This window comes from Diceros bicornis, chromosome 23 (genome assembly GCF_020826845.1).
Source record: "Diceros bicornis minor isolate mBicDic1 chromosome 23, mDicBic1.mat.cur, whole genome shotgun sequence".
Lineage (NCBI taxonomy): Eukaryota > Metazoa > Chordata > Mammalia > Perissodactyla > Rhinocerotidae > Diceros > Diceros bicornis.
Window position 1 is genome coordinate 17452541 of NC_080762.1, and position 24467 is coordinate 17477007.

The 24467-nt window shown below is 39.5% G+C and overlaps 2 protein-coding genes across 4 annotated transcripts in view; one reads left to right on the forward strand and one right to left on the reverse strand.

The window, feature by feature from the left end:
• The window catches only part of MCM9 (minichromosome maintenance 9 homologous recombination repair factor), an 86520-nt gene that overhangs the window by 13053 nt on the left and 49000 nt on the right, over window positions 1-24467 (forward strand). For all 3 annotated transcript variants that reach the window (XM_058566378.1, XM_058566379.1, XM_058566380.1), the window contains exons 5-7: window positions 1156-1356; window positions 5888-6013; window positions 7477-7596. In XM_058566378.1, the coding sequence (XP_058422361.1) occupies window positions 1156-1356; window positions 5888-6013; window positions 7477-7596 (447 nt within the window). The remainder of the gene's footprint in view (window positions 1-1155; window positions 1357-5887; window positions 6014-7476; window positions 7597-24467) is intronic.
• ASF1A (anti-silencing function 1A histone chaperone) lies at window positions 11389-24330 on the reverse strand. The gene is made up of 4 exons (XM_058566381.1): window positions 23917-24330; window positions 17597-17712; window positions 13159-13335; window positions 11389-11849 (listed from the first exon to the last, which is right to left on the reverse strand). Exons 1-4 carry the CDS (start codon window positions 24023-24025, stop codon window positions 11637-11639), a joined length of 615 nt encoding a protein of 204 aa, XP_058422364.1. The 5' UTR covers window positions 24026-24330; the 3' UTR covers window positions 11389-11636.

The window sequence follows — 24467 nt, forward strand, 5'->3', positions numbered from 1 at the left end:
ATATGCTTTCTGTTCTGTGAATTGCTGCCACTTCCATGCATTTAGCATTTACAGAACACTTTTCTTGAAAATCAAAAGCTTTGCAGATTACGCATTACACACTGAAATTTAGAGAGTGAAAAGCATTTTGCATCAGCAAATATATATTTGACACAGGCTTGGAAATGAAGATTTGCTTGTTCAGTTCAGAGACAATATTTTTTGTGCAAAATATAAATACCAGGATTGGGTTTGGGGTATGTCCAACATCCTTTGTTCAACAAGATTGAAATCTTTGGGGACTAGGATTATGTCTTTTCTCTTTTGGCCCCCCTTTTCTCCAGTAAAATATTGAATGCCAAGCATCCATAATACTTGTTAATTGATGCATTAAATTGTATGTAATAATAAGCATAGATGTCAGCGTTTGGAGAATGTGCCTATAAACTACCCAAGGCCTCTTAGGAAAATCTGTAAAAGTTTAATATTCTGCCCACCAGGAATGGGAGAGTTTCCTCAGGTGGGAAGGAACCGACCAAGAAGAAACAAACAAGAGTTGTATCTTGTGCTTTCATAGTTTATGGAAGGAGCTTTGAACTAGAACAGGTATTCAGTGATTTCTTAGTTTGTTCATTCTTTTGTTCATTAAAAAAGGCAGCGAGTAAAATGTTAATTAATTATATTAATTAATATATAAGAAAATTAATATATAAGAAACTAAAACTAGCATCAGTCATCACAAGATATTCTCTTTTCCTGACACCAAATTGATTATAGTTTAACCTTCTGGCTGCAATTCCCACCTCTTATTTAAATGAGAACTATATGGTTAGAGATTCTGAGAGGACGAACATTTCACCCAATATAACAACAATGAATAAACCATCCAGTAAACCATTTTCCCAGGGAACGGTGATAATTTGGTGTGATTATCAAGTGGCAGATAAAGAAAAATAAAAATGCTGACTTTCGCGTTTAGCTGTGCAGATACAAGTGCCTTTAAAAAAAAAAGTTGGGAATTATTCTTTTGCCCCCAGATTGCTTTCTGGATGAGTGTAGACCACTCTAAACCCTGATGTGAGAGTGGTTTATTTCTCATTTCTGGTCCCTTGTCATGTGAGTCTGTGCCCAGCAGGCAGAATGCTACCGCTGGACTCACTTGGTGCTTTTTCCCAGGCGATGACCTCACTATTTATGGGGTCGTAATGCAACGGTGGAAGCCCTTCCAGCAAGATGTGCGCTGTGAAGTGGAGATAGTCCTGAAAGCCAATTATGTCCAAGTAAATAATGAGCAATCTGCAGGGATCATCATGGATGAGGAGGTCCGAAAGGAATTTGAAGATTTTTGGGAATACCATAAGACCGATCCTTTTGCAGGTTTGTGACTAAAGGTATAAAACTGATAGTTAATGGCATTTCATTCAATAATAGTTAAATATGATGTCTGTGATTGGGGGCAGCTTACATGCTGCATAACTCAGTGACTGAGGTCAAAGGGTAGTAGCATTAGACAGTACCTAGCCATAGTCTCCCTTTGAGGCCCTTTTCTGGCATACTCTTTTCTGTTTAGAGATCTTACTGGAAACTTAGGCTGAATGTCAAGAGATTTTCCATTTCTAACTTTTTTTTTTTTTTGTGAGGAAGACTAGCCCTGAGCTAACATCTGATGCCAGTCCTCCTCTTTGCTGAGGAAGATTGGCCCTGGGCTAACATCCGTGCCCATCTTCCTCTACTTTATATGGGATGCCGCCACAGCATGGCTTGACAAGCGGTGCGTTGGTGAGCGCCTGGGATCCGAACCTGTGAACTCTGGGCCACCGAAGCGGAGCGCGTGCACTTAACCGCTGCGCCACTGGGCTGGCCCCTCTAAGTATTATTTTAACATCTCTAATACTGCAAAAATAGTTTCAGAGTTTTCTACCTTCTTTACCAGTCAAATATACAGTTCCTCCTTATATAAGCAAAACTCATCCTATTATGAAACGTCATCCTGTTAAAGCCATATGTCTTTTCTGGTAGACCTTAGATAATAAAGACAGCTTCACACTATTTTAGCTGAAGATTTAAAAATATGGAATAAGTAGGAAAGAGATGATGAGAGTTACAAAGATGCAAAAAATAAGCTTTGTTATTGCAGCAAAAATTTTTGAGTGACACTAAGAGATAATGTCACAGATTAAAACATCACAGCCTTTGGGTTCAGAGTATTTTTATTTAAAAATCCCAATTGTATAAACACCAATTAAATCTTTAAATGTCTGTTTTCATTCTTCCTTGGAGGCATCTTCTGAGAAGAATGAACTGAAGCTAGTAATAGACTATTTCTAATAAACTTCACCTCAAATCTAATACATAGTGATTACTTATTTTTAAATCACATGCTGAACTGGACAGATACCATTTCACAAAATAAGGCTTTCACTTGCCTAAATGTAGGTAGTTTGCTTTTGCTTTGTAGAATGATTTTCTTTTTGCTTATGTGTGTAGCACATATGTAGTGGTTCCTGATCATTCTTTTATCTGATCTATACAGAAAGAACCAAAGATCTCTACATTGTGACTTTATTAAGCAAGCCCTTTAAAAATCACATATATATAGGGGCTGGCCCAGTGGTGCAGTGGTTAAGTGCGTTCCGCTTCGGTGGCCTGGGGTTCGCAGGTTCGGATCCTGGGTACACACTGATGCACCGCGTGTCAAGCCATGCTGTGGCAGCATCCCATATAAAGTAGAGGAAGATGGGCACAGATGTTAGCCCAGGGCCGGTTCCTCAGCAAAAAAGAGGAGGATTGGCATCGGATGTTAGCTCAGGGCTGATCTTCCTCACAAAAAAATAAAATAAAATAAATCATATATATATATATATTTTTTTTTTTGCTGAGTAAGAGTCACCCTGAGCTAATATCCGTGCCAACTCTCTTCTATTTTTTTGTACATGGGACACCTCCACAGCATGGCTGGTGAGTGGAGTAAGTCTGCACCTGGGATCTGAACCTGGGCCCCCGAAGTGGAGTGCACAGAACTCGAACCACTTAGCCATGGGGCCAGGCCTGAAAAATCATAAATATTTTTAAATGAATTTTTTTACCTAAAATTGTTTCATAGGATCAGGTCCTTACAAAAATCTATAACTCTTCCTTGGACCATGGTCATTCCTTATTAATTGCAGTGCCACAGCCCAACTCTGCCTACTAACAGCGAAGGAAGGGCGTCATACAGTGCTGTAAGCAGACCATCAGAAGTGCTTTGTGCTGGCGATGAGAGAGTCCATCTTGTTTTAATTAGAAGGCTATAGCTGTACAACTCATTTACTGGATAATAGGAAGAAACAAATATAATAACCGTGTGAGAAATATAAGTAGGAAGACAGGCAGAAAACGAGGCAACATTTTTCTTTTTAGTATGAAAGGATTCTGCTTTCTTAGTTTCCTAAGTACCCAGTACTTAGTGTGTGTGTGTGTGTGTTAGGGATGGGGTGAGGCGGGTGAAGGTAGGGAGCTGTATCCAACAAGTTGTCTTACTTTTGCTAGTGTAAAGACAGAGATGACTTCACTGCTCAGCTCTTGGAGGCTGACCTGCATCATTAAGACCTGATACTGTGGGTACTGACTAGGAGGAGCCACAGGTTTTATTCTGATCTACAGTGACCTCAGGGATCCCTTGACCCTGGTGCTTAGATGCTGGATAGAAACCCAGACGTAGGAGTTGGGGTCTGTTGGGCCATCTGAATGAACTCTGGGGTGACTCAGTTATCTTAGATCTAAGAAGTTCTCTTCATTGGGTAACTGAGGGCTGTGCCACAAGAATGGATTACTGGGCCATAGCCACACTATTAACATGGTCTAGAACCAGAAATTTGGGAGGGAGGGAAGGATGGGGGGAGTAGTCACTCTAATGCATTCTCTTCCCCAGTATAGCCAAGGGAACTTCTATTGCCACGACCCAAGGAACTTGAGTTTCTCAATTTTAGAAAACAAATTTAGGGGAATGGCCGTTCCCCTTTGCTTTTCTCTCATACCTTAGACCTGCCTTCATAGTATATCTTTTGTGTTGATTACAATGTGTGGAAATTGAGATCAGAAATAAGCACAAGTAATATAGGTAATGTAATAGTTAACATTTACGTAGCTCCTACTGTGTGCCAGGTATTGTATGTTCTGTGTGCTGTACACTTATTAACTCCTTGATCCTCAACAATTCTATGCGATACCATTATCATCTCCATTTTACAGATAAGGAAATAGAGACAGAGAGGTTAAGAAACTTGCCCTCAGTCAGACAGCTATTAAGTAGTAGCACTGGGACTTGAATCCAGGCCACTGACACGCGCCTGTGGTCTTTACCACTGAGATATGCTTCCTGTCAGCACATTAGTCACTGAATCCACCTTTACTCAACAATGCTAGCTCTGGAAGTTTTGGCTTGGACGTCTCCCAGGTCAGTTTGCCTACTGGTAAACCTACTTGTTGAGGCTATACCTTCTTTCTTTGTATGTGTAAGCTCTAGATTCTGATCAGAATTTACCCACCTGCTATCAGGTCTTCTTATCTGCTTAGATCCTAGAACTTTCTTCATCTTTTTCCTCTGAGTTTTCTATCTCAGGAAAGGGAAGGATTCCCTCTGGCAGTTAATGACCTGCCTTCCAGGATTTACTAATTCTTCTTGATGGTCCCCTTTGTACTAAAATGTTTTCTTTCCCCACCATTTCTGCCATCCCAGATCACAGCACCATGGTTTAGTTGCCACTCAGTCAATTTTGATTCATTACAAAAAGTAGCCTTTGTGTATAGAGCCATAAATTGTGGAGGAAGGCCCTTTGCTTTCAAGCCCTTGATGGTTTGCCAGAAAAGCTTCTAGAACTGAAATCATCAGCTAAAGTAGTATTTGTACAATTATTTTCCTCCTGAAAAGAGTTGTCCCTGAAACATGAGTACCGACTCAGAGATAAATCTAAGTCTTGAACCATACAACTTAGTTACCAGCATGTGGATGTTAATTTCTGGTAATAGCAATGTAGACATACAGAGTACCATCAGAGTAGTGAATTGCATATAAGTTAAGACTTGTTATGGGAGGGAAGGCTTGTTAGAACCTCATAGGTTCTGAGAGCCTCTGTTGGTTGATTAGGCCAGTGACTGAATGAAACACCTACTTTTGTCATGGATGAGATAGGCAGATTCTCAGATTTGGTGTTTTGACATTTCTGAAAACAGAACCTAAAATACTGATATTCTCTTATTTAAAGCACATGATCAGAAGAATCTAGACCTCTAGCTTGGATTGCTAGAGTTGTAGTTTATAATGATCTTCTTAATACCCTGATACCCTGGTAACTTATTCTAATAAAAGAGAGTTTACCAAACTGCTCAGAGCAAATGCTGAATTGCCTCGCAAAGGGTGTTGACCTTATTTCTCTTACACCTCTGGAGAAGCTCCATGAGCTCCAAGTACCTCTTGTGTTAACGGTTACTGGCTCCTACAGTCTGACTTGTTTCTGAGATCAAGCACTTTCCTTTTATTTAGGCAGTGGAGTACTTTTACTGAAATTACTGTATAAAGTACAGCCTCTGTACTTTATAAAAAAAAAAAAATTATTTTTGAGGGATAATGTGGGCCTAATGAGGGAGACAAGGAGATTCCTTTCTGTTCCTTCTGAAGTATGATAAACTTATAGAAACTTAAGCAGGTAGCACCCGTGAATAAAAAACAGACTTTTCATCTCATGGCATTAATAAGAAAAGGACTTTTAGGAGCAAACTAAAGTTATTTACTCCTTTTAGTCATTTGGAAATGGTCCTATTGATCATTTTAGGTGGCAGTGTGTTTATAGGAAGATAGGATAAGAAGGGACGTTTCAGTTAGGATTTCTTGAAAATTATTGCTAACTTCTGATCTTTCTGCCCTTCCTAGGAAGGAATGAAATATTGGCCAGCTTGTGCCCTCAAGTTTTTGGGATGTATCTGGTCAAGCTTGCTGTGGCCATGGTGCTGGCTGGTGGGATTCAAAGGACTGATGCTACAGGAACACGGGTCAGAGGTTAGTACCTCTTTAAAAATTTTGAGAAATATTAACACATACAAGGAGAGAAGCTAGAATTCTTCTTTCCTGAATAAAAATTGCTTAGTGAGCTTTAGTCTCCAAATGTAATCTTTTAAAGCTGAAAGTTGTCTGACTATCTAATACTTAGTCCAGCATCAGGAGCTATTTTCTAGAATTGCAGTCTTTCCAAAGACTGAAAGAAATCCTAAGTTTTTCAGTGAGTATGTATTTGTGCTCCAGCATATAAAGGTGCCACAAAATACAATCTTTACATTTCTATTGCTGTCTGTGTTTTTCATTGGATCCCCAGTCTCTCTTCAAGAGGAAAAGATTAGAAATAGTGCTTTTTAATGTCTCCAAGTCAGCGTCTCTCCATCTGTGACTGTCAGTGTGTCTCTCTCAGACGGCTGCTCTGTTACCTGCCTGCTGGTTACCGTTCTGCTGGTAGGTAGCAAATGTGCCATCTGCCATGAGGTGCGGCCGTAGGTCATGCATTCAAGCAAAGATTACACTAAGTGTGTAATTATGTCCAACTGGCAGAAAGCTTTTTTGCGGCTAACACACAACTGACCTGAATCTGGCATAACGTAGGTTTATTATGGCCCTCATGTGGCCTATGATAACCAAAGTCTAAACCAAAAGACTAAAAGAACATTACTGTAAATCAGGCTGTTAGGAGAGACTTTAAAACCAAAATATAGTACAGTATAGAATAGTAAGTATAATAAAGTTTATGCGTATTGTATGTTTTGATCACCTACTGCTTGCAAGGCACTCTGCTAAATGTTGAGCTTAAAGAGGTGTTTCCTATTAATATATTTAGAAGATACTCAAATATTACTTAAGAAATTTGTTTGATCAGTGAGATAATACATACCACAGGATATTCATGTGTTCATTTATGTTACATTTGAAAATTAAGAGTACTTTAAGATAGATATTTCATTAAACTACAAAAGTTTCATAAAATGAAAAGGTGTTCACTTAACTGTTGGAATCATAAGTGATTTGATATTTATAAAGCACTTAAAAAATCCCGAACACTTAAAAGTGCTTAAATAAAAATATAATAAAATACTTATATGTCTTGTATGGAAAGATATAATCACAGTAGTTTGGTATTGAAAAATATATTAAAGTCAGGAACTTTATAAGCGAAAATTTTTTAAAATGTTAAACATAGGCCCAAACATCTGGAAATAGCAAAAAAATCTATTAAAAGAATTTAGATTTTAAATGTCACATTCAGAAATCAATTGAAGATTGTTATTTATGATGACAGTTAACTTTTCTAAAGATATTCTAGTTAAATCCTTCCTCAAATGACCTTAAGCAAAAGCAGTATATAAATATAAATTGTGTTGGCCTTCCAAGTGGACCATTTTCTTTTTGATTAATTACACTTATTCATGAGTCTTTTCATAGAAATTTCAAACTTTACATTATTTACTTTTTTCTAGGTGAATCTCATCTTCTATTGGTTGGGGATCCTGGCACAGGGAAATCTCAATTCCTCAAATATGCAGCAAAGATCACACCAAGATCTGTGCTCACCACAGGAATTGGATCTACTAGTGCAGGTATTTGATGTGACAATTTCAATTAAGTTAACATTACTACAGAAGCTAACACAATGTTTTTTTCTTATGAAAAAGTACCTATGATAGGATAAATTTCAGCTGGTTTTTGAGTTACTGCCAAAAATTGAAGGGAATATGTAGCATTACTTTTGTAGCTCTAAGAAAATATTTTAAAAGCTCCACAAAGTTATTTTCCAAAAACTTATCCCATATATCTGTTGCATCTATTTGCATCTTGAACAATCCTATTCGATTTTCTCATTCTCCAGTGATTGATTACCTTCATACATACGTATGCAGGAAAAAGTATTAATCATCTGGCATTTTATGAAGAGCCAGCAAACAGAACGTCGAAAGAAATTAAATAGGGGGAAAATCTCACTTTACAAAAGTAGATAGAAAGTGTAGAGCTTAAAGCTTTTTCATGCTCACAGATGGCATGGGCAACAGTAGCTCCTACTGAAAATTCTTAGGTAGAAAGTTTGTCTCAGTATGTGGAAGGTGTACTTTCATCCTCGCAATATGGAGCTTCATTCATACATTATAATGATTCTTCAGTAAGTACATTTGAAAGCCTTTGCAGATAGAACGTCAAGATTTGATTAAGAAGTGATTTTGGGAAAAAATTATTTAAAAAAACATGTTTTGATGCCATTTTGTATTTTTACATCGTTTTGATTGGGGAAATATTTCTCCTGGTCTTCTCTACTAGGCCTTTGGTTTCACACATGTAAAACGTTATTTGCTACTTGTTAGGGATGCCTAACGTCCACGGCCTGTGCTCAGATTTCTTATGAGAAGCTTATAGTTTAAAACTTATCAGAAAGCGTCAAATGTTCCATTAATGGTCCTACATGATGAGAAGCCCTGTTGTAAGGGGTTGTCACGTTTTGAAGTATAACTAAACAGTACATTAAGCACTGACGAGAAGGGATTTATGGATTGAGAGGAGTGAACAAGCTTTAGGATACTGGAAGGGAAGTAGGCAAGAACATATATAAGAATACTTCATGTGCATTTTAAAATTCTTATGACCCACTGTTAGAGTTCTGTATAAAAATGATAACAACAAATAAAGGTTCCCAAGTAATTATGTGAAATGCTTCCTAAGTTAATTATATGGAGTGCCAGGAAATGACTCCTAGCTAATTTGTGGGTTACTAGTAATTTCAGAATACTTGGACAGTTTTAAAGTGAATGGCTGCTGATTCACTGTATTAGCACTTTTCTCTCTTTTTTAATGCCAAGATCATAATCCAGATATGAGAGAAAAGACAGGTAGAGGGAGTATAAATTTTATAACTGTAGAAAAGTTATTGCTACTTCTCGTCTACCCAAACGGCCAGACTTTCTTCAAACTGTGTTTTACAACCCATCAGAATCATAAAAGTCAATTCAGTGAGTCAAAACCAGCACTTTCAAAGAAAATACAATAAAAGATATCAGAATATAGTGCATACAGTAAAGATGCACTATAAGGTGCATTTTCATGAAAATTGTTAATATAAATAATTATTTGCGTTAAGGGGTCATACTTTACTTTTTAAAAAAAATTTTTTTTCTATGGATTACGGTAAAAAGTTTTGAAAACTGCTGCTGTAGACTTTCTTGATAAAACTAGAAACCCCAAATCTTAAAACCAGAGGGTAAGACTGCATGGAAGCCTAGGGTTATATAAGGTTATAAATGAATAAATGCATGCATGCTTCTCAGACTTCCTGCACGTGTTCTCAGCTCAAATGACATCCTCACTTCCTCGACCTACTCACCTATCCTTCCGTGGTCTGAGTAATTTGTTCATGTTTACTTCTCAGAACACAGCTATTTACTATGGTCAAAAAGGGGAAAAACAGTTTTAAACCCTTTAGCTGTAATTCAGATAGTGTCTGTAAATGAGGATAAACAGGAAAAAAGAAAAATATGTGCTACAATTTCTTAGTTCGTGATGTTTGAATTCTACATCTTTCTATTTTAATTTTAAATTTTAAAAATTATCTTATAGAGGGGCTGGCCTGGTGGTGTAGTGATTAAGTTAGCAAGCTCCACTTTGGTGGCTCAGGGTTTGCAGGTTCAGATCCCAGGGGCAGACCTACACACCGCTTATCAAGCCATGCTGTGGCAGGCGTCCCACATATAAAGTAGAGGAAGATGAGCATGGATGTTAGCCCAGGGCCAATCTTCCTCAGCAAAGAGAGGAGGATAGGTAACAGATGTTAGCTCAGGGCTAATTTTCCTCACCAAAAAAAATAAATAATCTTATAGAAGCATAAAAATTTAAAATGAGATAACAGTTTTTAAGTCTCAAACGTCTGTGAAAATTGGCTGTCCATTTACAAATTGATGGAAAAACCTAATCCTTTGATGTCAATACAAACCAATCATTGTAATTAATCAGAATAAAACTCAGCAGTGAATTGCTTTATTTGGTAATTTGGCTTATATATGCTTTATTTCTAACAAGCACATATCTTGTTCCTATTATATAATCACTGAGCTCTTTGTTGGAAAGTTTTATTTTCATTTTAATATTTTAACATTTCTTTTAAATGCAATTAGACAAAAATGAAATTTTCTTCGTATAGTTTTAACAGTCGTACGTATTTTACTTTTAAAGTCAATGAACTAGTTAGTGGACAGTATTTTAATAATCTGGTATATTAAATTTCCAAGTTGAACATTTAGCAAAATTTTGCTTCACAAATTCACTTTTTTAGAATGACAGGAAATATATACAACTTAGAATCCATATTCAGACAAATGCCCTTTTCCTTTCCTCAAAATAAAAGCTTTAAAAAGTGCAGTATAAAAGTTTTAGATATGAAGGCACTGCATAACTCTGCATCATATGGCTGATGTCTTGCTTAGCAGCAAGAGTAATGAGAATATTCTACACCTAATTTAACAGAGCATAAGAAACTTTTTGAGGAAGGACCTAGCTCTCATCAAAGAAAAAGAACCTTTTGGTCCATTTAGTTAAATGCATTCCTTTCCAAGATTGCTTTCAAAAAACATACCTGGAAAGGCTAGCTAGAATATGTCAACCACAAATATGCTTAATCTTATTTTGCATGAGTGTCACGGGATATGGAGAAAAGTACATGTGTGAAAATATATCTATTTCCAAAATAGTAACTTATCTATTATGAGAAAGCTAAATATCTTTCCAAATACACTGTTTTTATATAAATTCTGCCAACAACAGATGATCTGTCAAAACAGTTTTAAAGAGTTAAGTTCATAGTGTTTTATATAAATCTAATGAACAGATCTAAGTCATTATAATCTCCTATTCTAAACTTAGGGACTTTGAATCTGCTCTTGACCTGTTGAATTCACTGGGTAATAATGATGTATGATTTAGGGAGTGTTCTGATGTCCTAAACTGTTATAAAAACAAAAACCATAGCCAGAGGACCTTATAAACAAGTAACCACATTTGTTATTATCTTAGAAACCAAAGTGAATGCTAACATTACAGGAACTGTAATAGCAGCCATAAGAGGCTTCAAGGTGGCCTGGAAAATCAGATCCTGAAGTTCTTGGTAGCATACAGTTGACTTCAAATCCCTTCTTTAGGGAAATGCCAAAAGAATGGAAATTTACCCCTTAAATTAGACCAAACTATATGTTGTCACAGGAGGAAACATGATAGTTGAAGTGAAGTTTGTTCTTTCAAAGGCCAGTAGTGGTCCAACGATTATTGTCCAAGAGGCTAAGACATCTTGACAACCTGGTCTAATGATTCATATTTTTCTTTATAAGTGCTTTAATTACATATAAAGGAGAAGAAAATAATATATATGTTTTAATCAGAGTAGTTTTGAACAAATAAAATAACACATTAGAGAAAAAAATTACTTAAAAATAGTTGTATTTATATTCCACAATTTGCTCAAATACTGGTTTTCTTATAAACTTTCTACAGGATGTTTTTTTAAACAAATTCTTCACATTGTGTCTTGACTATGTACTTACGGAATTTCAGGGAAATAGTTCTGGTGTTTTTATAGCTTAATTTGTACTAAAGGGATGGCAGGTGGTCACATGCAGTCCATGTGGGATTCTAACATGACATTGAGTGAGTTTTCTGATGTGGACCATCCCTTTGATGCTGAAGGTAATGCATCTGTTGAAAGAAGTGATTGTAGATTTGGATTACTGCTCTCTGCATCTTCCAGTTTTTCTGTGTTATCTTCCCAATTAATGTGGAATCTTGTGACTCTGGGATTAGATGCCAGAATGTTCCTTTGAAGCTAGAGGAAGAAGGAAATATATAAATGGTAAACACTAAGCAAGTTAGATCACCATATACAAATAGGAGCTTCATAGAGTAGTTCTTTATATTAGTACTCCTAAAGGGCTACATTCATTTACAAAGGTATAATAAGTCAACTAAAGCACCTTAATCATAACTAATAAACAAGGACTAGGGCTGCAGCAAAGAAATTATTTTAGCCTAATGGAAACAAGATATGGAGAATCGGAGGGAATTCAACCAGATCTTTTACTAACCAACAAAATACACCTAACTCCTCTATATTTCTATTTCCTAAAAGGGAGAGAATCTCTTCTTTTTTGAAAGTCAGTGCTTCAGAGGATACTTTATTTAACAAACCACTATGCTCTTTAGATTGATGTGGTGTCTCTTCAGTAATATTTTCAAGGAAAATGAAAAATTTCCCCCAATATAACCTCTCATTATTAGTGGTTTCCTACCTTTTATTATGTCATTCTTAGAAAGAGTATTCTAGTTTCTTCTCTTTTCACTATACAAGGTGTGCCATACAGGTAAATGGTAAATTGGATCAATGGACGATCCCACACCAGAAAAAAAAACATTCCAGCCTTATTATCAGAAAGGAGAACATTCCATTCTACTCTCATGTAAATTTTCTTTCATGGCAGATAGAGTACTGTGTTCATCTCACAAAAATCACTAGTTACTAAACTGTTACAGTTCCCAATGGAAAATCATAAACTACTAAGTATTTTTGAGAATACTGAATCATGGATGTCAGCTTCTCATTCAGGAGCTAAGCTGTTTTCCATCACCAGAAGTATTCAAGACCGTTAGTTTAACCTCTAAGAATAGCAGATAAGGCAAGGTATACAGGTGTTCTGAGACAACAATGTTCATATGAAAAACAAACACAAAACCTCCCCCTACAATTTGGGGAAGAGTTATAGACAAAAATATTATTGAATAATCAGTACAACAAACATGAATTTGAAATCCTAACGGATGAAGTGAACAGAATCACGATGTGTGGGAAATGCCATACAGATAGCCATAAGCAAAGGCCTGTTGCTTACAAGAGGTGCTTACAATTTTCTAAATCACTGCCGACTCCCAAGGTGCCTGACCCACATTAATTACTAATGACTCACCTGAAGTTAGGGTTTGAGGTCATCCACGGTGACAGAACGATTAGTTTGCCCAGTGGGCACAAGGAGCTCAAATTTATTTTGTCTCAAAGCCATTTTCGTAGTATACCATGAAACGGCAATTGCTTAAAAAACTATATAGTAAAAATAATGAAAAAGGAACAGTCAGAACATTACCTTAGAAAAGTCTGGTTTTACTGGCGGATTTTCCCTTAATTCTGTCTCGGTATATTCATTATTTACATAGTAGCCAACTCTAATAAATTCTTGACCTCGATAGGTGCATGTAATTAGCACAACTGTTACACCTACGGCATCTGCATCTGGAATGAGTCCTGGATTAGGTGCATCGGCCTAGAATAATTTAGAAAGAAAAGAAACATCACAAAAGGCTGTTAACAGCAAGTAAGACTGACATTTTGGCTACCTTGAGCACCATCAGTTAAGGGCACAGCAACAAAATTTGGAAATCATACTGAGAAGGCAAATGCTCATTTTTGAGACTGACTTATAGGCAGAAAATATAGTTCCTGTGTTTCTCCACAGTATACCCACGTACCTTGGGCACTTGAAAGCATCCCTGCTTCTAGAGAAAAATAAATCTGCCTACAGCATGTGGTAGTTCATGAGCGAGTTTGCAATATTCAATTATAAAACCTTTTTATAAAATATAGTAAACAATTAAATCAGTAATCTTATTGATTCTAACCTTTTCCAGTCATAATTTCCAGACCTAAATTAGTAAATATTCAATTATTTTCACATAGCCTGTTGGCAGCAGATGTTTACTATACCAGTTTCCCTCTTCTGCCCAGGACACACATTCTCATACCCAGTCACCCACCCTTCACAGATATTCTAATAGTAAATTAATACAACTAAAAATGGAATGGAAATAGCTATACAGATTTCCAAAAAATATTAACAATCCTCTGTTGTGAATAATGACTTTGCTAGGCACTAAAATACAGTGTGCTGTTTAAACCACACATACTATGCAAAGTCAATGAAGGTAAAGATTGTTTTAGGCAGATGTAATCAATGACTTGGTTTTGAATCAGCTGCTGTAAGCTGAACCTTGAGGAATGCAGAAAGCAAAGCAAGTGAGCTAGAGGAGGCTGAGTGTGAGCGAAGGCTAGGGCCCTGTCCACGGCAGTGTGCAGCACAGTACGGAGACTGGCTGGAAGGAGTCATGGACTGAGAGGATGGGCGGTGATGGTGAGGCATCTGAGTGTGACCTGAGGCAGCCATTCTGAGTGATAAGTGGATGAAGTCCCAGCGGATTAGCTTACTCCTGCCAGGACACTAAGGAACGTCCCTGGGCCTGGGGGAACACTTCAGCCAATGCCTTAGCTTGGGAATACCCCTGGCTGGCATTCTCAGTCAGGCCATTATCATCAAAGACTAATGAATACTGTATACCTACCACATGTAGATGACACGAAAAGGCATAAAATATCTACCTACCTCATCACCTAGGCTAAAAACCTCAGTCACCCTCAGCTTCCCTACCTCGCACATCTAGTCAGTCTCAGCATTTCTCATCTCTGAAGGCTGAATTTGTGTCTTCATCTCTTATCTGGAACATTGCTAAAACTTTTTAACTGGTCTCCCTCAGCTCTAGCCTGTTATTTGCACTGCTGCCAGCCTAAGCTATCTAAGCACAGATCCAGTCCTATCCCTTCACCAGGTTTTAAAACTTCAGATGATTACTACATTGCTACGAGATAAAAATCTCAGTTCTTTAACTTCATTTATAAGGCCCTTCACAATTTGTTTCCAACCAACATCTCCATTCAATCCCTTTGACTCCACACCTCTCACTCTTGTTCAGCAATTACACAGGTTCTTTAAAACGTAGTGATAATCTTTCATGTCTCTGTGCCTTGCATACACTGTCCCCTTGGCCTGAAAGGTCCTTCCCTAACATCCTCAAAATTTGTCTTTTGAAGTTTGCATCACATGTATCCCCTTCTTAGAAGCCCTTTCTAATTCAGAAAGTAGAATTGATAGCACTCTTTTTTTATTGATAGCACTCTATTTTATAGCACTCATATTACTTGACACAAATCCTCTACTAGTGTATGTCCACCAATGTAAATAAATATTTACCCTTAGTCTTCCCTGCAGTTCTAAGCTTCATCCTTGGCAAGAATCCCATCCAGTTTATCTTTATAATCTCATGCCTGGCACAGCTCTGGGCACACAGTATATACTTAGTATTTTGAAATTCATTCATAACTTAGTTCCTGCCTTGAAGTGGTTTATGATCTCTTTGGAGAGATACTAGAATGGGGACAGAGGGCCTGTCCTGAGAATATGCTATTTGTCTTAGAGATCCTGTGCACCCCTCCCCAGAGGGGTCAGGTTACCTCCAGGGTACCCAAAAGGATTCTAATGTACCCTGCAGTGGGTGGAGAGAGGAAATAGAGGTATTCAGTACTGCTGTGGGAACTTTTCCCCTATATTGCTTCCCATCCCCTCAGCAAATTGACTATAGACGTGTTTGTGTTTTAAAATTTGTTTGCCAAAGGATTCAGCTTGAGCAAATTCAGGCAGAGAAACCTCCAGGCCTCAGATCATTTAGGATGGAAAAGTGATAGACAGAGATCTGACTCCAACCAGCAATACTTGGCAGATGTCTCAACATCTTCCTGCTAGCCCTTGACACACTCATGAGAAAGCCATGTTTATTCTGAGGCAAAATCATGGCAGACCAGGAGAATACTATGGCAGTTTGTTTAAAGCACAAAACAAAAACTGTATTGTAGTTTCTCTCTACTGATAATGTGAATTTTGTGAACTGCAGAGGCTGACCATAAGTTCTAAATGGCACTGTGCTTCCTCTGTGCTCTTTGGCAATACAGGCACTGACACCAAGGTAAAACCACTGGAAAATCACTAGAGAGAAATATCTTTGAATAAAATTTTTCCTACAACACTCTAAGCCAAAAGCTTAGGAGTGTTCTTAACAACACAAACAAATAGAAAACTTTTAAAGTTTTTATAGTAGCATAAAAAGGTACATCACTACATGTCAAACCAAGGTTCTTACTACATCATGAATTATCATCAGTGAAGTTCTCCAGGCTTGTGAGTCAAAGCAAATACTACCTTCTCATAAAACAATTTGGAGAAGCTAAGAGAATAAAACTTAAAAGTTCTAATTACAGAAATAGAGCACTGTTTGTCAGTGATTGTACTCAACTGCTTTATTCCTCACGACTCTCTTATGAGGTGGGATGTTATCCACATTTCACAGATGACTAGAGTGACTGAGGGAGGTTAGGGAGCCTGTCTAAGGTGGCACGTGCCTAATAAGCAGTGGAGCGGGATCTGAACCAGGTCTCCACACGCAGTCTCCGGTACCCACGTCTCTCACCAAGGTTATGCACACAAAACTCAGGGAAACAGCACTTTTAATTAACATATTTGAGCTTTTCTTAACCATTGGTTTAGATATAGTAAATTATTTGTTGCTTTTTAGTAAAAAGCACTAAGGCTAGGAGACCAAGACTCTGAATTCTCTATTTAAGAGAGAAGGAGGGACAGGTAGCGGCTCTAGAGACACCACATGTGTGAGTGATTCTTGGCCCACCTCTGATGGGATTATCTGACCAACAGGATTCACTTAAATTGGTCCCATCGGTGAGATGAGGAGAAGGGGAGATCAAGGATAGGAAGAGTTAATTTTCTTTCTGGACGAAGTCTTTTCAGTGGATTCTACTTAACTGATGGGACTTTGTTGTGTAGAAATACTTGTAATGAAATTAATAATAGTTTTTTAAAAATCAATGGCTACTTACTCTTTGGACTATTATAAGTATCTCCCTCTAATAAGCATGGATAATTGGGAAGTGACTGAATAGTTTTATACAACAATTTAACATGGATTAAAAGAAGTAACACTTTTGAATACAGAAGACAATGTCTGAAGCCTTGGCACAGACCCAAAGACTGTCTGTAGTATCCGAGCATGTCATTTATATTAGTAGAATTTCCCCTCACAAATAATAGAGTACTAGATTTGTAACAGTAATCTTCTATAAAATGTGTAGATTAGATGCTTTAGTAAACCACTGGACTTCAATTCCAGTGACCCCAAGATCATGCAGTAGATCTCTATCTACACACGTGCCTGTTAACCTAGTTCAATTACTGATTATGCTGTAGTAGTTGTTGGTATATCATCATCACTCCCAGCCGCTGAAACCATCAACTGAAGGTGCATATTACTAACTATATCAGTTAGTAGTATGCATTTTGAATCCGTCTTTTGGGCTGCTGGACAGCCACCATGAAAGTCTGATACTAAGGGACCATTCACAGGAAGAGCCCAAAATTAACCACCATGTATACCATGACCCAGTGTAAGGTTTACTGCACACACACTGTGCAAACCCTGAAGTAAACATCACATTAACATCTCTCAGCACACAAAATCAAGGTGGCGTTCCTTTATGACACGAAGATTTCATAAAACATAATAGAAGCAGATAAAAAGTGAACGCAGCAGAAGCAGAGTGACTTAACCCAAAGGAAAGGGATATGGACCATGAGATATAGTCTATTTAGAAACATATTTGGCATACATATTTACCAAGAATAATCTTACCTGAAATACAAACATATGCCTTCCTGCAGGAACAGGGCCCACTAAAACAGAGTCTAAAACTTGATCATATTCTTCACTTTCTGCAGAGCCCACATAGATAATTTTCCATTCCAAGTCTAGGGTTAGAAACCAAAACATTATTTCACATTCAGTAATTACATTACGAGATGACATCAAAGACCCTTTTAATGTCCGCTTAACCGTTTACTGGCTTCTAAAATTGGCTTCTCATAGTGGAAAATCCAGAAAGGCACTAAAGTGCTCCTTGTAAAATTCTTACATTTCATACCAGAGTTTCTCAAAATGCCCTTTTGTCCAACACTGGTCCCTAGGCAGGGCTCCTCACAAACAAACCAAAAACTGGGGAAATGCTACATTCTTGTCTTGAGGATTCATGAAGCACACTGGCAGAGTCAGTGTTCTGAGACATCCTTCAGTAAAGGACACCGGTGACGATAATCCAGCGTTTCCCAAATTTACTTAGCTATAGAATCCCTCCACCGTTTTTTCATATGTCATCTTTTAACAACCTACCACACACACTTTGGAAGGGCTGCCCCATACTATGTTGCACAGATCTAAATCATCAGAGAGCTCCAAAATGGAAAAATCATTATTAGCAAACTTCCTTCCTGCCTCAGAAGTCAGGGGCTTCAGCTCATCCACTGTTCAAGGACCACAGTCAGGTTTTTTCCTCATCGCACTGCTTCATGTCATACAATCTTTAAATCAGGAAGGGGAAACCAAGGATCCTTATACCACTTGACAGAACAGAGTATATACAGTGGGAACAGGCACAGGGAGGAACAAGACACTCTAAACTGCAACCCAAGACCTTCTGTGTAATTCAGTCATTCTGTATAATTCAGATTTTATTGAGCACCTTTTACTTGTGCTCTTCAAAATGAACCAGAGGTGAGGAAAATGACTGCTCTTGTGAAGGAGCCTTCTCTTTAGTAGGGGAGGAAGACAACTCCACAAATACAAATCATCTCTGAGACCTCCTGGGCCCCTTAGAGTATTGAGCACTGTGTGGCCTGCCTCTTGGATTCACTTCCCTGAGACTACATCCACACTCCTAGGGGGGTGTTTCTGGGTCACTCGTTGAGAAGCTACTTAGTGCCACCATGTGTTGCCATTTTTGTGTAATTGTGTAGATATTTTTGTTCTCTAAATAGATAATAGAAATAGTATAGGTACTTCTTATTCATACTATATTCTAAACTGCAATTTATTGAACTAAAAGATCCTTTAGGTTTATACTTTCTCTTATTAAGCCAGTAGTCATTTTCTGAGGACCCAATATGTATGTCATGGCTCTGTCCCAGACCACTCATATTTCCAGCTTCTAACATATTTCCAGATGCAGGGTCTTGCATTTGACATCTCACGAGATCATCTATTTGTTGATGAAGATTGAGAGGAAAGAAGCAGTCTGAATGTCTAATCAGAAGGAACAGCAAATGCAAGGTCTCAGAGGTAGGAGCATGCTTGGCATGCTCAAGAAAAAGCAAGGAGGCCACGGCTGGTGCAGACTGAGCAAAGGGAAAATAATGGACCCTGAGATGGGGGGTGAGGGGCACGGCCAGATTATGCAAGGCTGTGAAGGCCATCGTAAAGACTTTTGGCCTTTAGACTGAGTGGCATGGGAAGCCATTGGAGGATTTGAGCGGAGGAGTGACATGATCTGACTTTCAGTTTAGAGGGATCATTTTGGCTGCTGCGTTCAGTATAGACTAAGAGGGCAAGGGAAGAAACAGGAGGCTATTTCAACAATTGAGGCAAGAAATTATGTTTGCGGGCCGGCCCCGTGGCTTAGCGGTTAAGTGCGCGTGCTCCGCTGCTGGCGGCCCAGGTTCGGATCCCGGGCGAGCACCGACGCACCGCTTCTCCGGCCATGCTGAGGCCGCGTCCCACATACAGCAACTAGAATGGTTGTGCAACTGCGACATACAACTATCTACCGGGGCTTTGGGGGAAAAATAAATAAATAAAATCTTTAAAAAAAAAAAAAAAATTATGTTCGCTTGGACCATGTGTAGCCATGGGGTTGAGAAGCAATCACATTCTGGATAAATTTTGAAGATAGAGGCAGCAAGAGTCACTTCTTTTGCTGGGGGTAGAGGATGGAAACAATCAGGAGTTAGTTTTGGACATGTTAAGTTTGAGATATGTACTAGATATCTAAGTGGAGATAATGAATAGGTCTGGTAAAAACTTGGTAACTGTCAATGTTTAAAGCCTTAAAAATAGGTGGGATTCCTAGGGAGTGAGCCTTGGGGCTCTCCCAAGTTAAGAGGTCAGGAAGATGAGGAAGAATGAATAAAGGGAGGTTATACAACTAGTAGCCAATGAGGTAGGTAACCCAAAAGCCAAGTGGAGAAACTATTTTAAGAAAGGATAGTGAAAACTACCAAACTAGCCAAGTGAGGACAAGACTGGGAATTGTCACATGGAGGTTTTCATATTTTGTTCATTTATATGATTTTATACTGCTATGTATAGTGCTCTTCGCCTCCTAATCGGTGTAAGTTAAGTTGGCATTTGTGATCTGGCATAGGAACATAGTCATGATTTGTAAACCTACTTTGGTAATATTTTTTTTTTCTTTTTGGTGAGGATGATTGGCCCTGAGCTAACATCTGTTGCCAATCTTCCTCTTTTTGCTTGAGGAAGATTGTCACTGAGCTAACATCTGTGCCAGTATTCCTCTATTTTGCATGTGGGATGCTGCCACAGTATGGCTTGATGAGCAGTGTGTAGGTCTGCGCCTGGGATCCAAACCCAAGAACCCAGGGCCACCAAAGCGGAGCATGCGAACTTAACTACTATGCCACTGGGCCGGCCCCTGTAAACCTCCTTTTATGAAATACCTACTATGTGCTAGGCATTGGTCTTGCCAATTCACACCTGTTGTTTAAACCTCAACAGCTTTATCATATGGATTTAATTATACCTATTATGCAAATAAGAAAGTTGAGGCTCTGAGAGGCTAAGTAATCTACCCAGATTTACACAGCTAGTCAATCGAAGAATCAGAACCCAAGCTATGCCTCTGCAATTCCAAAGCCTGGGCTCTTTCCAAACCATACCTAGGGAGATAGAATCTAGCCTTAACGAGTACAGGCTGTAACTCAGGGAACACCTGTACCTTAGTTTTTATGCTTCTGGGATGCTTGCTCTAGCTACTGAGTTAAAAATGCTCAGTACTTATTTATAAATTAGCATCAGTTGTTGTCTTAAATTTTTTTTAGATCCAGCTTTCATTCCCCTGCCCCCCGTATTCGAACGAGGAAGGGGTAGGGTCAGATGCTTTCCACAGGTATCAGTTGAAGGAGTTTATTCATTTATTTTAAAAGTTAACTAATTGGTTCATTTAATCATGATAATCCCAGCCTGCAAGTATCTCCATTTGTGGTGGGAGCGAGGGAAGTCACCAAGGGAATTTTTAACTAATTATACTACTTGCGAAGACCTGTGGTCTAGTGGAAAGTATGTAATCTTTGGGAATTAGAACAAGCCTGAAGTTTGCAAGTATGAAGCACCATGCTCCATTCTGGTACATTGTAAGTATTCACCTGACAGCAGCAATAATTATTGATATTGATCAACTTAAAAACAAAAAACAAAAAAACACAGCTCCATTCAATAGAGAAGCAGAGAATCACCAATCCACAGAAGGCAAAACAAAGGTAGAGGAAGGTCAATCAAAGCTTGTACAGGCTTGGTGACCATCAGATCAAACACATCCAAGGTCTCATATCTCCCAGATGACAGGATAGCCTCTGCTTAACTCAGTGGATGGGACAGCAGTCCACTGATATAAGCATTATATTAGAAAGAACTAAATTATCTTAAGAGCAAATACTCAAGGCTTTTTCTGAAGCAAAGCTACTGTGCCACTTTTTAAAGGAAAGTAAAATATTTGGGGGCTGTTGACAAGTATGAAAAATGGTCGCCAACTTCTCGCTTGGGACTTGAGACAAAATTATCAAGTGAAAATTTCTCTTCAGAATGTTCTGTAGTTTCATCTCAAGAATAGATTTTTTTTTTTCCTTAAGAACTGCAATACGAAAGTATGGAACCTGTAAGAAGCCTTTGCTAAGTAAACTCAATTTTCTTAATCCACACAGCCTCTAGGTGGAGTACACAAGCACAGCTCCTTTTTGAAAGATTCCTTTGCAGCTTCGGTATGACTCAGCTTAAACTCTTTGAAAAAATATTAAATAAATGCCAAGTATAGATGCCCAGGAAAGTGAGGTGTACAAGCAGAAGTAGGTATATTCTTGACATTAGTATTGTAAAAACTCTGATGTGATTCAGCTGAGTTCTGAATAGATCCCAGTTAAGAATGGAGCATAGTTGTGCTTCCATGAATGGCGGGTTTCAGCCATCCAATGTTTAAGCCCTGTAACAACATCCTGAATCATCTATCATCCTTGTCAGAACTAGCTCCTAAAATGGAAGGCATCACTTGAGAAATATCTGTAATTTGAAGAACTTCTAATGTCTAAAACACTATAGTATATGTTGGAATGGACTGATCAATGGTTTCTGTTGCATTCACTCATTTTTACATGCAGATGGCAATAAAAAGGAAAAGTTAGTGCCTGTTAGGTATGAAAAATGGGCCTGGTAGCTGAAATGCTTATAGTAGTACTCCAGGAAAGTAATCAAATGGTTTCAGAGTGATACGAAAAATCATCTTTAATTTTTATTATCAATGGCCTATTTAAAAATTAGTTTAATAAATGAATCATCTTTCAAAATGTGACACATATATGTGTATACAGGCTTTATATATGTATTAAAACTGTATGGGAAGAGCACAGATTAAAGTGTTAATTATGGTTACACACAGGAGTGAGTTGGGTGAAGGCACTGCATACAGAGGACTGTTTATATGTCTGTACAACTTTTAAAAGTTTATTACAATGAGCATGTATTGCTTTTATAATTTAAAAAGTTAACACCCTACACAAAATACATTTTATAGAGATTAAAAATTAATTTTTAAAGTGAAAATGCTTTACATGCCATTAGAATAATTTTAAATGCATTTTGTTAAGTATACTTGTAAGTCCAAAGAAGTATGTCTGTCTAATTGTAAAATTACCATTGATGAAGTTAAAAAGTTTTTCCCCTCAAATTTTGAAAATGAAGCACTGGACTATTTTAACAAAATCTAAGAAAAGCAAAGATAAGACCTTGGCAAGTTTTAGCTTTCTAAATGTTACTGCACATATTAAAAATATTTCTCTTTTTGAAGACCTTAAAATGAACTTAGAAAAAATAGTAAAAATTTTTGTATTGCCATCAGGACTTTACCTTTTATTTCCTAGCCCACTTTTGTGTTTTATGTTCAGGGTGTTTGGATGTGGAGTTATTTTAATTAGGTTTCAACACGTTCTTGAAGCAAGTCTTCTTTCAGACTACTTAGAAGCCAGTGATTACATTTAAGTATTTTACTTATTTCTGCTCTTGGGTTAAATGTAACTTTCTAGCTTAGCAATATTTTTCTTCCTGAGAGAGAGGAGAGAAGATTTAGTCATTACGGAAAAGGAGTCCACGCAGCCCGGGGCGAGCCTGCGCGCCAGCATCCCGGGCGCCCCGAGCATCCCGGGCGCCGGCCGGGCGGCAGCGGCCGGGAGCCCCCGCGGCCCCGGGGAGCGGGCCCGAGCCTGCGCCCGCCTCCCCCGCTGGTTGGTCGAGGGAGCCCGAGATCCGCGCGAGGACAGCCTGGCTCCCCGCGGCGCGGCCGGGCACGGCCACCCAGGAGAACGGCAGCCCGGCGTCAGCTCTAAAAATGGATCTGCCTGGCGCTCGGGGGCAGGAAGGTGGGCAGGCGCCGCGCCGCGCTCGTCACCCGCGGAGAGGAGGCGTCGTGACGCCGGGGTCGGTGGCCCAATTCTCTCCTCCCGGTAAGATGGCTCCGCTGCTCACTCGCCGGCGCGACCACACACGAGCCTGTCCCTCCCCGGTCTCCTCGCCGGGGCCGCCGAGGCCGTTGGCGGCTCGGGGCCAGCCCGGCGCGACCCCCGGCCCCGCGACCCGCCCGCCCGCCAGACAAAGCTGACAACATGGCTCCCTCCGCTCGCACAAGTTCCTCGCAAGTTGAGCCGCGGCGGGCTTCCCGGCTGCGGCCGACCCGCGCGCGCCTCGCGCCGGCGCCCATCAACTTCAAGTTTCCCTCCGCCGAGCCGAGCCCGCCGGGCGCCGAGCCGCGGCCGCCCGCCCGCCCGCGCGAGGCCGGGCCCGGGAAACTTTCAACGTCTGCAGCCCGCAACTGACAGCCCGGCGGCGGGCGGGCGCCCACTCACCTTCAGACAGGTCCTCGATGCACTCGAAGGTGATCTCGAACTGGAACGGGTTGTAGAAAGGAGAAGGGTTATCCAGCACCACTACATTGTTCACCTGAACCTTTGCCATATTTTGAAAACACACAAACAATGGGGCCGGGGCTTGTTGCGGCACAATAAAGTCCAGCGCGCGGCCGCTCGGGAGAGCGCAGACCCCCGCCCCGGCGCCGGCCCGACGTCGTGCAGCGGCGACTTGAGAAACTTTTTTTTCCTCTTTTTATTTACACGGGAACACTCCACAGTGTTTTGCAGCTTTCCTATTTCACTAAACTACAGCCCATTCTGCTCTGATAACTAGCAGCGTTGCCCGCGATTGGCTGCACCCGAGCTCTGACCCTCCTCCTCCAGCGAGGGCCGCGGCGGCGAGCAAGATGGGCTCCCGCTCCCGGAATGGACTCGGAAACTTTAACTGCGGCTCCACCTGCTGGTGTGGATTAGGACAAAGGCGGAGAACAAAGTGAGTGGAATACGGGCTGGGAGGCCCGCGCGGAAGCCGCCGGCTGCGGCGGCGG